Source organism: Phocoena phocoena, chromosome 16 (genome assembly GCF_963924675.1).
Source record: "Phocoena phocoena chromosome 16, mPhoPho1.1, whole genome shotgun sequence".
Taxonomy (NCBI): domain Eukaryota; kingdom Metazoa; phylum Chordata; class Mammalia; order Artiodactyla; family Phocoenidae; genus Phocoena; species Phocoena phocoena.
The window spans coordinates 26696553-26710843 of record NC_089234.1 but is presented as its reverse complement, the minus strand read 5'-3'; the positions used below and the strand labels follow the sequence as shown (position 1 = coordinate 26710843).

General features: G+C 58.4%; 2 protein-coding genes across 5 annotated transcripts; both read right to left on the bottom strand.

Annotated features, from left to right (window-relative positions):
• Window positions 1-549: 549 nt before the first annotated feature.
• On the bottom strand, window positions 550-6330 carry FGF8 (fibroblast growth factor 8). Of its 4 annotated transcripts, none has more exons than XM_065894225.1 (6): window positions 6102-6330; window positions 5971-6007; window positions 5356-5442; window positions 4951-5131; window positions 1680-1786; window positions 550-840 (listed from the first exon to the last, which is right to left on the bottom strand). In XM_065894225.1, the coding sequence occupies exons 1-6, from the start codon at window positions 6131-6133 to the stop codon at window positions 550-552; spliced, it is 735 nt and encodes a 244-aa protein (XP_065750297.1). In that variant the 5' UTR covers window positions 6134-6330. The 4 variants fall into 4 exon arrangements, with proteins under 4 accessions (XP_065750297.1, XP_065750298.1, XP_065750299.1 ...); XM_065894226.1 differs by having other exon boundaries at window positions 4951-5098; window positions 6102-6133; XM_065894227.1 differs by lacking the exon at window positions 5356-5442 and having other exon boundaries at window positions 6102-6133.
• Window positions 6331-11540: 5210 nt separating this feature from the next.
• Window positions 11541-13520, bottom strand: NPM3 (nucleophosmin/nucleoplasmin 3). Its single transcript, XM_065894712.1, has 6 exons — window positions 13403-13520; window positions 13028-13113; window positions 12668-12787; window positions 12477-12570; window positions 11998-12119; window positions 11541-11902 (listed from the first exon to the last, which is right to left on the bottom strand). The coding sequence occupies exons 1-5, from the start codon at window positions 13518-13520 to the stop codon at window positions 12007-12009; spliced, it is 531 nt and encodes a 176-aa protein (XP_065750784.1). The 3' UTR covers window positions 11541-11902; window positions 11998-12006.
• Between the last annotated feature and the right edge of the window lie 771 nt (window positions 13521-14291).

The following is a 14291-nucleotide window of genomic DNA, read 5'->3' as shown; positions in this document are numbered from 1 at the left end:
TGGGGCAGCGCGGGGGGAGGGCGCTGACCCCAGGAGGACTCACTCTCCAACACACATTTTTAATACGTCAGTTAAATAAATATTTCAGTCATTTAATAGCAACTAATACCCAACCACCCTCCACTGACACCCGCCCTTGAAAGATCTGACCTAAAGTTCAGGCTCTTTCCTCCCTGCCCCCACCTGGGGGTGCAATGGAGCCCCTGGCGGCCTAGCAGTCTTGCCCTGCAGCTGCTGGGGTCTCAGGAGCGCCTCTGCGGGACTAGAAAAAGCCCCCCACCCCCAGGAAACCCCCGCTGGAATCCCAGTCTAGGCCACTCACTTGGCCTTCCTGAGAGTTAAGAAGTCAGACGCCACAGCCAAGTGGAATACAAAAATAGAGCCTCTCTTTTGTTTAAAAAAACAACAAAAAACCCAACAGCAAACAATTATCAACAACTAGGGCCCAGGGCTCCCCCAGCTCCTCCCCAGCCTTCAGTAGCGCAGACCTCATCCTGCACCAGAGGAAACCTCCGGCGCTGGGAGCGGCGGGGAGGGGCCGGGCAGGGCCTATCGGGGCTCGGGGGCCCAAGTCCTCTGGCTGCCGCGCAGACTGCGCGTGAAGGGCGGGTAGTTGAGGAACTCGAAGCGCAGGCTCTGCTCTGTGGTGTGATGGCCGCGGGGCAGTCGCTTCATGAAGTGGACCTCGCGCTGGTGCTGCCGAGTCTTGGAGCCCTTGCGGGGCCGACCCTTGCGCGTGAAGGCCATGTACCAACCCTCGTACTTGGCGTTCTGCAGGGCCGTGTAGTTGTTCTCCAGCACGATCTCCGTGAACACACAATCCTTGCCTTTGCCGTTGCTCTGCAGGTAGGGGGGGCCAGACACGGTGTCACCGGGCTCTGTCCAGAACCCGCCCCCATCAGAGGCAGAGGGGAGGCGGCCCCAGACAGCAGGTGGGCACCCCAGCAGATGGCAGGGTGGGCAGCCCCACCCCCTGCCCGGGCACCCGCTCTCTAATCCCTGACAACTCACAGCCCACCCGGCAACTTCCTGTCCTCCTGGGTAGCAGTGACACATGGCTGTCTACTGAGGGGCTGGGCCCCAACACAGAGAGGCAGAGAGGGGGCCCAGCCCCTGCCTACCCTGGCCTCCTGCCCACCAGTCTGGCCCAAGCTGCTAGCACCCGTTTCCCCACCTGCCCCCCTCAGCTCCTCAGGATGCCGGCCTGCAGCCCCAGGGCTGCCACCCTATGGGGGAAGGAAGGCCGGTGAGGAGGTGCTGAGCCCCAAGCCCCAGAAGCCCAGGAAGCGGGGAGCTCGAGGCTGTAGAGGAGCCGTGACTAATGGGGCCATTTCAGAGCTCCACCGAGGGGCTGGGCCTGCGGCTTACTGAACATTCCAAATGCTGGTACCATGTAATTGGACATAATAGCAAAGCAATTTGGCGATTTGTTAAAAAGATATATGGAATTTACCAAACCCCCCCCCACCCCTTCCCTAGCCTGCCTTCTTCCTCCTCTGCTTTTATAGCTTTTCATCTCTCAGCTTCCTCCTCCCTCACCTCCCCCACCATCCAATCATTAGGTAAGCCCAAGGTGGCCCTCTGTCTCTGCCCACCTTGTTGGGATCCTGGAGGAGCTCAGCCAGCCCAGCCTGCTCCCCAGGCCCCAGCCGCCCCCTCCCTTCCTTCTAAGACCTCACCTTGGCAATCAGCTTCCCCTTCTTGTTCATGCAGATATAGAGGCCTGTCTCAGCTCCTCGGACTCGAACCCGGCTCCCAAAGGTGTCCGTCTCCACAATGAGCTTTGCTGTCAGGGAATGTGGAGGGAGAGTGGTTATGAGCAGCTCCCTGACCCCCAGTGCTCCATGTCCCCATCCCAGCTGGCCCTTCCCAGAAGCAACTGCTCCAAGAGCCAGGTACCCAAGGCGTGGGCTCCAGCCACCAACATGCTGTGCAACCCTGGGAAAGTCAAGTCTCCTTTCTGGGCTTCAGACCAACCCCTTACCTGGGTTTACAGAAGGGGGGTGAATGAGATCATGGCATATGAACTGGTTTCTGCAGAGGGGTCTTGGAGCCATCAAACTGAAAAGACCCTCTTTTAAAACCAGACTAATAACTTTTATGTCGAGGCTTCAAGTAAATTTTAATTTGACTAGAATTCCGCTTCTAATCAAAGATCTCTGAGGATTCTTCCAACTCAGAATATTATATGCACATGCCTCACAGATCATTACAAATGTCTGGGGTGCAGTGGTGACCTCCACTCCTGAGGTCAAACATAAAAGCACTCTCTCTTTTTTCTGGTGCCTCGGATTCTAACCCACAGCCTTGGCCACACCACCCTACCCCTGCTCTGCTGAGAAGCTGATAGGGATGAGACAGCTCTCCCTACACCCACAGCCCATGGCCGGCTGCTTTCCCAGAACCAGCTGGGAGGATGCTATCTCTTCTCCACACTTCCCAGTCACCCCAGTCCCCAGCCCCAGTGTTCAGAAATCAACAACTCAATAATCTTTTCTCTCACCCTCCAGCAGCACTGGGCTTCTCACCCCAGTGACCAAACACTTTCTGTAGGTGAGGAGGAGAGAAAATCAGGTGTGCTTGCCTCTCACTGAGAGCCAGGAGACAGGGAGCTGAATTCTGTGCCTTCTTCCCACTCCCCTCTCCCCTTAGACAGCCAGCTTGCCACAGAAGCCCTGGTCCCTGTCCACTCTCTGCACAACCCCTCCCTTTGAGGCTGTCACCAAGAAGGGAGTGGGGACCGACTTAGCTGTTTGGGATGGGACAGAAGAGGCTGGGTCTCCTGCCCTCCCTACTGCAGCCTTTTCCCTCCTTGAGAAAGACGTTTGGGTACTCCCAGGTCTGCCTCTCAGCCTGTACTGACAAGGTGGCACCTTCTCTGTCCCTGAAACTAATGGGAGGTGATGGGCACAGGTCAGCAAGGCAGCCCTCACTGACCAGCCTGTGACTACCTGCCCCCCTTCACAGAAGCACAGAGCTGGGACCCAGTAGCCAAGTCCCCAGTCTGGCTCCAAGTCAGCCAGGGAAATGCAGCTGTCACCTCCCCTCCCACCCACCTCCTCTTGGACCCAGCCAGTCTGCTCATCCCTCTCCTGGTCTGCCTTCCAGGGCAAGGAGCAACTATTTTTAAGGGCCAGGAAGGACACCGACTGGAGAAGAGGGGAGGGGATTCCATTCTGGCCAAACAGGGCAGATAGGGATGGAGCCCTCTGTCCCTTCCTGGGGCCCATAAGGAAGCAACTGGGACTTCTCTGCTGTTCTCCCCCAGATTCTTCCTGTCCTGGCTATACACCCTAAGCCTTTGCTCTTGGGCCCTCCAGCTCCTGCTCACCAGGCAGGGACCAGGGAAACTGGGAAGCCTCCTATAATTGTAAGGAGAGAAGTGGGCATCAGACCTCTGATGTCTGAAGAGGAATTCCCCCATGAGCAGCTTAGCCTCTTCTTCCCTCCCCAAAACCCAAGGATGCTGGACCATTTGTTCCAATGGGAGTAAACCCAGGAGGAGCCAGGCATTCATTCCCTTTCCTTGGAAGCTAAGAAGGGCAGCAAGTAGCCAGTTTGGAGGGACAAAGGGATGGCAGGCTGGCCCTGCCAGCCCAGCGGGGGAGCTCGGCCACCAGGCAGGCCACCCCCAGCCCCACCCCACCGCAGAAAGCCCCCACTCTCCTTCCTGGATGGATCTGGGGAGCTGGGGCCGAAGTTTACGGCAGCTTTCCCGACTGGGCTTTTGGAAAGCTTAACATTTTCAAACCTATTCTTCCACCCCAGTGACAGATTTATCCCAGGAAAATTATGTCTCCTTCTCCAGCTTTGAAGGGAAGTCAGCTACGTCGATGCAGAAAAAATGCAGCGAGACATACTCGATCCCCCAAACTGGCTCGAGAAGAGGAGAAAGTATTCAGGAAATGTTAAAAAAGGTGAAAGTAAGAAGAGTTTTAATCGCTCTGCCAGACGCGGGGGTCTCTCCAGAGATTCATAGAGAACAATCTTGAACCTCTTTTTTAACATTTACAGACTTGCAACTCCTTTCAAACTCCACATCTGAAAAAAAGCCTCGTTCTTTTTCTGTTTTATATCATTCTTCATTTTTCTTCTTAGCTCTTAAAACGCCTCACCTTTTTATTACATTTTAATAGAGTCTTCCCCTCTCCTTTCATGCTTGTTTAACTTGGTCATTATTTAAAGGTTTTTAAACTCACAATAATCGCTCTCTAAAAACAACACCAGCAGCCCAGAGGGCTTGCTTTTCTCTTGGTACATCCAGGACTCTGGAAATTGGCCTTGTTTCAAGGAAGGAATATTGAATGCTTTAGAAATCAATCAGTCCTCAGCCTCTCTACCTCGCAGTAGCTCCCTGTACTCACCACCCCACCGGCAGCCAGGAGCCCCACTCTGACTGACCGCCTGGGTTCCTGGACAAGTGCAGAGGGGAGGGCCCTTTTCCTAGCCTAGTCCCCATGTGTAACTGACCCTTCTGATCAAAGTATTTAAAGGTTCACAGCAACACCCCCCCAAGCTGGGAGAGCTGAAGGGATTTCTCTCCCTTCTCTTTCCCACTCTCCTTTTGTGGGCCCTGGCGACATATCCTCTTTCAAGAGCTTCCCTTAAACCTGGGCCCCCTCCCCCTGAACCCTCTGCCTCCACCTGCAGTGGGGAGGGGTATGAAAGGGGGAGGTGGAAAGGGAGATTCCTGGATTCATTCATCTGCTGGGCAGGGAAGGGGCACCTGTGGGCCGAGTACTCCCCGAGGTCCCTTCCCCAACCTTCTCTTCTCCAGCTGACCCCCAAGATGCTTTTTCGCCTTAACTCCTTCCCTTCTGAGCTGGGGAGCGTGCAGGCCTCTGGCCAGCGCAGATGTGACTGGTAGGTCCAGTCATAGCAGGGCAGCCTGGGGAAGAGGGGCCCGTTCCACAGGCTACCTTTACCCCACTGCAGCGCAGCTCGCCTTACCAAAGGGGTCCCCGTCTTCTGCCATGGCGTTGATGCGCTTGTTGGCCAGGACCTGCACGTGCTTCCCGCTGGTGCGGCTGTAGAGTTGGTAGGTCCGGATGAGACGGCGGCTGAGCTGATCCGTCACCAGGCTCTGCTCCCTCACATGCTGTGTAAAATTAGGTGAGGACTGAACAGTTACCTTTAGGAAATTGAAAAATACACAACACGCCATTATAATGCTACTCTGCCCAGGGGCCCAAGTGGCCCCCATCACCCGGCACCTCCCTCCACTGCCCCAGGCAGCCGGCTGGGGTCCCCCCAACATACCAGCTCAGGCCACCCGCCCCCCACCCCCACCCAGGAAAGTCGGACAGACCCAGCCTAGCATGGATGAGCCCGGGATGGAGAAGGATCTGGACCCACCTGTTGGGAAACACCCTGGGACTCCCGGCCAGCTCGGAACAGGGAAGCGAGCTCCCTGCCCAGCGCAGGCCCCCCGCCCGGGCCTTCCTAGAAGAGCAGGGCGCTTTTAAGTCGGGAGGCAGCGCTGCCCGACCCCTGACATTTATAAAGACAAATTCACGGAGCAAATGTTGAGACCGCAGAGGACCTAGGCACCTGATCCTTCGGCCAGTCCCGCCGCAAGCCTCCCCAGAGAGCCGCGGAGAGGGTCCCTGAGACAGTCACCGTACCTCTGACAACGAACGCCCCCGAGCCCCGAATGCCTCCATCCTCGGCGGCCGGGTGTGTCTGCCCGCAGAGTTCCCCATCCACCCCCACCTGGCTGGGAGGCGTGGGAGACAGAGCTGGACTCCGAGACCTCGGGTTCTAGCCTCGCCACTCGCTGGCTGTGTGACCTTAGGCAGGCGCTACCTCTCTGTTCCTTAGTTCCCTCCTCGGGGTAGTTAGGGGTTGCATTTCTAAGGTGCCTTCCAGCCCGCCGCGTGGCCGCAGGGTCGGTCCTCTTGCCCCTGCCCGACCTTGCCCCCCGGCGTCCCCCGCCGGCTCCGGCCCCCGCCTCCGCGCAGCGCGCCTTACCTGGGCTTGGAGGCAGAGAACCAGCAAGTGCAACAGCCTGTGGGAGACAAAAGCGGGCGGGGAGAGAGGGGCGCAGGGTGAGCGGCGGGCGGGCGGGAGCGCGGCCGGGGGCGCGGGGCGGCGGTACTCACAGGCAGCTCAGCGCCGATCGGGGGCTGCCCATGGCGCGCGGCCGGGGAGCACGCACAGCCCCGGCGGGATCACGCCGGTGCGCGGGAGGCCGCGGACAGACGAGCCGAGGGCGGCGGCGGCGGCGGAGGAAGGCTCGAGGGCGGGAGCCCGGGCGATCCCGACGCGGCTCCTTAGGTCCCAGGGAATGTCGAGCTCGCCGCGCCGCGCCGCGCGGAGTGCCTCTGCGCCGCAGCCGGAGCCGGTGGCCGCTGGCTGCTGAGGAGCCGGAGCGGGAGGGAGGGTAACGGGCCGGCGGGGGGGGGTGGTGGGTAAGTGGTAAGGGAGGGGGAGGGGAGGGGAGGGTGGCGGCGGGGGGCGCCGCACCGGGCGTGAGGGGGGAGCGCGGGGCGGGCGGCCGGAGCCCGCAGCCCCCGGCTGGGAGCGGGGGGCCGGGACCCAGCCCGGGGCGGGGGCGGGGCGGGCCGGGGCGGGGCGGCCGGCGGGTATGGGATTGGGGGTCTGGGCGAGGGGAGGGGTCTGGGGACCGTCTGGGGGGGGGCGGCCGGTGTGGGCGCCTCCCCCCAACCCCGGCCTGTCCCCTGGCGCGCTCTTGGGGTCCAGGCGGGCGGGGATGGGGGGCACCTCGGGCTTCCCGCCCCGTGGAGTCCCGAGACCCTCGGCTGGAGCTTCCTGGACCGCCGGTGAGCCCGAGTGGGAAGGTGCCCGGTCTCCACCGTGGGACCCTGTCCACTTACGCCTCAGGCTATACGGCGGTTCTCTGAGCCGCCTACTGTGTGCTTCGCTTAGGCCCGCCTCCTGCAAGTGGCTGCTAACACTGGAGTGAACTGCTGTGCGCTCCTCTCTGTCAGTGCATGCTTGCGTCGGCGACCCGACACCCACTCCCACCTTTCGGCTGAGTACCCTGCCTTGCCGGTCTCCCCTGTCTCGCTCAGTCTCCAAGAAGGCCCTGAGATGGAGAAACATCTCCTCCCCTTCCTGCCCCCATTATCACCATCATCCCTGCCCCTGTACACCCCCGCCCCCATACACACTAGCCTGAAGCTTGAGAGGAACCACAGCCAACCAACTATATGGGAGAGCCCAGAGGTCCCTGGTAAGACCCAGAGTCACTGCCACCACCCTCAGCCCCCCCCCACCAAAGAAGCAGGCAGAGGGCGCAAAAATAACTGTTCTCAGCTGCTTTTCCTGGGGAAGGGACTTAGATCCAGGTTGCCCAGCTTTTTCTCTCAGAGTCCCAATATTTGTGCATTGAACAGGTATTTACACACCTACTGTGTACTAGACATGGACTGCTGGCTTTGTGTCAACTGTGGGGGAGGGGGAGTATCAAGAAGGTAAGGAGTCGTCTAAGCCTTTCCCAGCCGCTCATTGCTTCCCTCCAGGGGCTTTGGGAAACCCTGAGCCATGGTGCTTCTCTGAGAGCAGCCTGGGTGGGCAGAGGTGCCCTGGGACAGATACTTCTGAGGAGCAGGTGGAGTCACTGATGCTTTGCCCAGCTGCTGGCCTCACCCAAGACCTCCCCTGCCCTACTGCCCCGGCCACGTCCTTGGGGACTGGGCTGGAGGGGTTGGGGTGGTCCCAGGAAGCCGTTAGGCCAGAGGCAGTAGGCAGCACAGCAAAGTTCTGCCTACCTCCCCTTTCTCTGTGGCCTACCTTTCCCGCTCCCAGCCATAACGCTAACCCTGAGTGAGGTCTAGATGGGAAAATAGAGTCAGAAGACTTGTCCCAAGACCTCATCCCTCCCCAGGGAAGTAGACTTCCTGAGCCCACCTGTTACCCACCTCCAGGAGTCTGTTCCCTCAACTGGCTCTTGCCCACACAGACCGCCTGGCAAGGACCACGTCTTACTAGCTCAGAAGCTGCAGCTCATGGCAGAGAGCTGGGCAGGGGTTGTTCTGCAACTAGTATTCGATGAATGAATAATGGGGAAACTGGCTGAGCATTTAGACCTCAGTGCATGTGGGTCCTCTGCGAGGAGGCTTGCCTTCACCACCCTCCCAACAGATAATAATCATAAGCACCACCATTTACTGAGCACTTGTATTTGCTAAGGGCTGGGTTTGCACCATCTTCTCTCAACCCCACTGGGAGGTGGGCCCACTGGGGGAAGACAGGTGCGGTGGGCTCCGGTGCCCACAGCCCAGACCAGCACATTTCCTTCATTTGAGCTCCTCTGTCTTAGAGGTTGCCAGCCACTTGTTGGGTGTCTAACTCCCCAGCTGCACTGCTTCAAGCAGGCAAGATGTTCACCATCTTAACCTCATGCCCTGCACATAGTAGGCCCTTGAAAATGTTTATTTGTATGTATTAAACAATGAGTGGAGAGATGGGGAGCAGAGCATGAGAAGGGCCTTCTCCTCACCAGGGACCCAGCCCTCTGAAAATAGTCTGATGAGAACAGCAGGGAGCAGGACCCAGACAGAGGTCAGGGCATCCAGCCCATCCTTAGTGTGCATAGTCCTGGAGTCACAACCTGAGTCACTCTGGGCACCTGTCCTTCCCCAGACTGGGGTGGAGACAGTCCAACCTGTCTCCACCAACCCTGGTTTGGAGCCCCAGAATGTTTTGAAGGAGCTGGGCTGAACCTCAATGATCTTAATCCACCCTCCTCCCTCTCCCCCAGAGGTGAGCAATCCAGGGCCTAAAAGTGTGGAGGTCAGGGTTTGAGTCCTACACCTTAACCTCCACCAAGGGGCCTGTACAGACCAGAATTCCTTTATATTTGGAGAATTTCCCCCAACTGGACCTTCGTCGATTTGGGCGGATTCTTCTCATCTCCCCAAAAGTCCCTGTCTCTAGAAGGAGGGGGGCAGCAATAAGGACACCTCCGCATCAGGCACCGGGTACTGCCAGGGCACACCCCCGTGAGTGACAGATGCAAATATTCCATCGGGGCCCCAGCAGGCCGCTCTCTCCTCCCTTGCTCTCTTACTCACCTCCCGGCCAGCTCGCTCCTTCCTTTATCTTATCAAAGCCCCGTAATTACAATTGCTATTTTGTTTCCTCGAATCTGCAATCAGAGCTCCCTGGCCCTGATGAGGGAGCGCCTGTCAACCTGATCGCTGAGTGACAGCCGGCCACCTTTCCCGGCTGCCTCCACACTCCGCAAACACAAATACACACACACACACACAAACACACACACACACAGTGTCCATCGCCTCCTGCAAACACAAACACACACCTCTCGCCAACACAAATAGCCCCTCTAAACACACACCTTCAGCCTCTTTCCAAGTGCATCGGTCGCCCCCCCAGCACAACCCCAGGCCCCTCAAATCCACACCAACCGGCCGGGGCCGCCTGGATCGCCGCTCGCTCAAACGCGCGCCTCCTGCGCCCAGCGTTCAAAGCGCCGCAGACCCTCCGCCGACCGTTCAAATGTAAATCGCGGAGGCTGTGTTAAGCACTTTAGGCCCGGGTCTGGGAGTCGTCCCACTTCACCCCCCAAATACAGTCCTGCCCCTCCTCCAAGAGTCTGCAGACCCCGGCGTAAGCCTTCATCCCTCAGCTCTCAGGGGCCAAAGTGAATTGGCAACTCTCCTACTGTGCGCTGAGAGGGCAGAAAGGGGGATCGAGGAGAGTCGGGGGCGGGGAAGGAGAAAAAACAATTCCCAGCTCTGTCCGCCGGGCGCCCCGTCGGGCCGGGAAACTCCTGGACTAAGCAGATGTGGATTGGGCCCCCACCGCGGGCAGGAGAGCGCTCGGCGCCGGCCGGGGCCGCGGGAAAGACCCACCAAGAAACCAGCAAAGGCGTACAATGAGAGATCAGCCGCGTCGCGGGGGGTAAATATTTGGGCGGGGCCACGCACAGGGGGGTAGATATGTCTGCTGGGGAGGCTTCCCACGAGGGATGACTCTTCGCTGCACTCAGCCAGGCTACTGCGCCTTCAACCATGCACGTGCCAAGGACTTTGGAGGCTATAGACGAGAGGAGGAAGGGAAGGGTTCTAACAGGATCCCTTACAATGCGTGAATGAACGAACGAACGAAGTCGGCCTTAGTCGCCCAGACCACTGGCGGGGCACGTAGGACCCTGCACCGCGGCGTACCCCTAAGAGCCCCTAGAGAGGCGGCGCGGGAAGCCGCACGGCCACAGGCGGTTTCAACCTCGCCCACCAGAGGGCGCCAGCCCCACCTTCCCCTCTACCTCCTGACCCCGAGCCGCGGGTAGGTGAATGGTTCCATTGTGGCTGCCCCCTCCACCCCGGTTCCTGGTGGAAGCACTTCAAGAAAGTCCTGGAGAAGAGGAAGGGGCCTGCGACCCTGATCACCGCAACACAGAGAGGGATCATCTTCCTTTATCCTCAACTTGAGGAAAAAGCCAGGTTAAAAATCGGACCTGTTTGGTCCTCACCACAGGGAGAAGGGAAACTCCTCCAGGGATGTGTTGAGGAGGGAGTGCTTTTCAGTGTTGTGGGAAACACTCTCCAAAGTTTACCACACCTGCCCCAATACCAGCCTCTTCGGGTTATCTAGGGACCCCTCCCACTTGTTCACTCCTTTGCCCAGAGGCCAGTGTGGGAGGGAGTGGAGGGAGTGGGCCGGGTCCCACCAGGCACTGTTCTCTGTCCCTCCTCAGCATGTCTGGCCCCAGGCTGTCTCATGAGGTAACCCTTTGTTTGTTTGTTTGTTTATGGGGCACGGAGACCACCCCTCCCACCCCCCAACCGACACAGCTGCTGAACTGCTGACCTCAGACTTGGTCATATACACACTCATGCTCACACCAGGTACATCCCTTTCTCTTCCTGGCACAGCAGCAGCCAAGCCCTAGAACCACCTTATTTCAGGCACCAGAGACCACCTCCCCACACACACACATACCAGGCAGAGGGCTGGGGGGCAGGAACCCCTTAGCCCAGGAGGCTGAATCCCAGGGGCTCCTCTCTACCCCCATATGCCAGGCCACCCAGATTCTGGTTTCCCTGTCACCCAATCTGGCCAGCCCCCTCCATCTGGCCCCTGGAATCAGGTTTCTAAGGGCCCAGGCTGGCTCAGAGATGGCCTGCATGCCTGCAAGGAGGAGCAAAGACTGGCCTCTACCCTACCCCTCACAGGCCCTCTCAGGGCTTGAGCCCCCTCATGGGGCTAGGGATGCACATTCCTCGTGCTGCTTAAGCCCCCTTATCTGTCCCCCTGCCCATCAGCCTGAGTGCTGACAGAGGCCCAGACCCCTTGTTTTGATGCTGATAACCTCCTGGGATGGCCCTCCCCCACCTTTAAGGACTGGGAACGAGCTTGGTGTTGGGAGGTCCTCTTCTAGGAAGGCATTTGGGACCCAGGCCTCGGCTAGTCCCAGGGCCCTGGGAAGAGCAGGATCCTACATTTCCTCACCCTCCCCCAGGCCCAGGGCCACCCTTTGTGCTGCCACAGTGCCACCTGGTGGTCCCTAGAGGAATGCCACCCCAGCAGGGAAAGAAGCCACACAAATGAGCTGCAGAAAAAACTCCACACCACTTTATTTCAACCTTTATCCAAAAATGTAAAAAAATGTTAAAAATGTGTAGTCCTGAGCTTCAGATGCTGACCTCCAACCTCACAGGCAAGTGGGGAGAGAGGGTCAGGATGGAAGTTCAGAGTTCCTCCCACTCCTGAAGAAAAGGGAAGCTCTGGATGTGGTACAGGATTAGAACACCAGGGCACTATGGAGAATGGGACCCCCTCTCTCCTAGCACCAGACCAAACCCCACCCACTCCACCCCACCACTATCCATCCTCTTCAATGGAAAAGACACAAAATTCTTGAAACTTGTACAGGAACCTGGTGCATGGTGCATGTGGCAGGCAGCTAGCTGACCTGAAGAGAGCAAACAAGGGGTCAGCATCTAGGTCCAAATCTGCTCCTCCTGTCCCCTCCCAGGCCCTGCTGGGCATGCCTCCCACCCAACTCACCAGGGAGGGTTAGAACCTGCCCCCCTGCTTCTTGGCAGGCAGGATGGGGCACAACTCAGCTTCCTCCTCCTCACTGCCCTCTTCTTCACTCTCTTCCTCAGAAACATCATTGCTTATAGTAACTGGTAGACACACAAGCAGTAAAGGGAGGAAGAGGAGTTAAAGCCATACCCCCTTCATACTACAGGTCATTTATTCATGCCCTGTGGCTCTAAGCTTGTAGGGACCCTGACCTCCCAGAACTTATGGTCTAGGTGGGAAAAACCTCAGATACTAAACTAGATAACAAAGAGCCAAAGAGTCCACATCATTGGAGCTAAAGAAGCCGAGACAGGTTCCATGAAGAACGGCTTGAGTAGGACAGTAAGTGGAGGGCACAGCATACAGAGTCTGTATGGGAACCGCACTGGGAGATAAGGCTGGGGTGGGGTAGGAGTCCTGATGGAGAGTCTACTGGAGGCAAAGGAGAAGACTCTCACCAATCTGGTGCCGCCCAGTGATCCGCACAGGTCCAGAACCTGACTTCAGGCGGAAGGTTACAGGTGGTTGGAGCTGGAAGTCATCCAAACTGAGCTGGGAAGAAGACAAGGATGAAGGCCTGGCCCACCCCATCTTGTGAGAAATCCTGAAGTCCTCAATTCCCATCTCCCAATCCCCCAAGGGAACTCACCATGGGTTGGCAGGACAGCTTGAGGTTGGCCACAGGGACTGCGATCTCCTGGTGGTCATGATTCCGGGCCACGACTTCTACCACATTACACTCATCTTTGGCCCCCTCGGTGAGGCAGAGCTGGGAAGGGTACACAGGGCCTCGGAGTCTCCCCAGTGAGGGTGGAGACCACAAACGGAGGCATCTACCCTACGACTTGCCCAGCCTCAGGGGTCCCTGGATCACCTGGCCAGGGGACCCCCATGTGGGGGTTAAGCAGAGGAGGGGACTCCCAGTAAAGCGGGGGAGGGGAAGAGACACGCGGGTAGAGGCCCGCTCAGGTCAACCTATTCCCCGCCACTCCCCTTACCCGCCCCTTACCATGGTCAAAGCCAGCACGTGCTCCGCATCATCCTCTTCCTCTACCTTGAAGGTGAAAGAGCGGGTATGGCCTGAGAGCTCACAGCCTGGAAGAGAGAACAGGGTGAGAGTGCGGGGGCGTTTCTCCGAATCCCGTTCACGTGCAGCCATGGACTGACCGGCCATTCACACGCCCGCTCCTCAGGAAAACCTGGAGCGCTCGGCCCGGACCCCGCCCAGCACGACTAGGGCAGGGGCCTGGCTACCCCGTTCCGCTCCAACTGCCGCGTGCGAGGCCCCCTCCGCCCCCACCCACGTCCTGCACCCATCTGCCTTCCTGTTCCTCAGCCCTGCCTCTGCCCCCGCACCACCCTCAGCTCCTCCTTTCCTCAATACCGAAGAAAAAACTGTCCATAGTGACCGGGGCAGGGACTCGCAGACCGCCGAACCCCCCGGCCCGGGCTCGGCTCTCCTGACTCAGAAAGGCCAAGGCGGCGGCAGCCCCGGCGGCCATGCTGCAAGGGCCGTCTGCGGCTCCGCCCCCGACACGTACAAAGCCGGGGACTCGCGGGGGTTCCGGCCCCGCCTATTAAAGGAGACGCTCGCGAGGCGCCCCCGGTCCGGGGCTCCATCAGCCCAGTCTCGTTCAGGAGCCTCAGACCTGTTGCGTCTGTGAGACCGCAAAGAGAGCAAGTAACATCACAAAAGCATCAACTTGGGACTAATGTTAACGTCCTTGCTCACTTCAAGACTTTCTGAGGGCGGTTCCTGCCTCCATTTTCTCTAGTTCTGCACTCTGTCTAGTGTCCCCTCCCAATCCAGGGTAAGCTTTCGTTAAAGAAGTATCTGAGAATGGAAACCTTTCCAATTCCCCCAGCAAAGGCGAGATACAGTGAGTGCAGCGTTTTTCCTGTAAAAGCGAATACGCTCAGATTTGCTTTCCCTTCAAGGGAACCGAGGAGCCTGAAGGAAGACTTTCAGCTCCGGGTACTTTGTATCCCAACCACTCCATCCTCTCCTGGATGTACTCCCTGCTCTTAACAACCCTTCAGCTCACTATCCAGATGGTGGCGTATCTTCACTGAACTTCAGATGCTGGCTGGATGCTGGTGCTTGCTAGCACAGGACGTTAGCTCAAGCGTGGGACTAATTGCTTATCCTGACAGAGGCTGGCTAGTCCAGGAACATCTTTCTGTCTTAGACTCCCGCCTCATAATTTGGGCTACGCCCCCAACTGTCACCTTCTGAACAAATTATCAGGCAACTGTGTTCCTTATTCTATTAG

Coding starts and splice junctions, on each gene's coding strand:
- FGF8 (XM_065894225.1), bottom strand. CDS start 6,133: ATGGGCAGCCCCCGATCGGCGCTGAGCTGCCT. Junction 5,132..5,355: donor CCCAGGGTGTTTCCCAACAG/GTGGGTCCAGAT, acceptor AATTTCCTAAAG/GTAACTGTTCAGTCCTCACC. Junction 841..1,679: donor AGGGGAAGCTGATTGCCAAG/GTGAGGTCTTAG, acceptor CCCTACCTGCAG/AGCAACGGCAAAGGCAAGGA.
- NPM3 (XM_065894712.1), bottom strand. CDS start 13,520: ATGGCCGCCGGGGCTGCCGCCGCCTTGGCCTTTCTGAGTCAGGAGAGC. Junction 13,114..13,402: donor TATGGACAGTTTTTTCTTCG/GTATTGAGGAAA, acceptor TCTCTCTTCCAG/GCTGTGAGCTCTCAGGCCAT. Junction 12,788..13,027: donor ACGTGCTGGCTTTGACCATG/GTAAGGGGCGGG, acceptor TACCCTTCCCAG/CTCTGCCTCACCGAGGGGGC.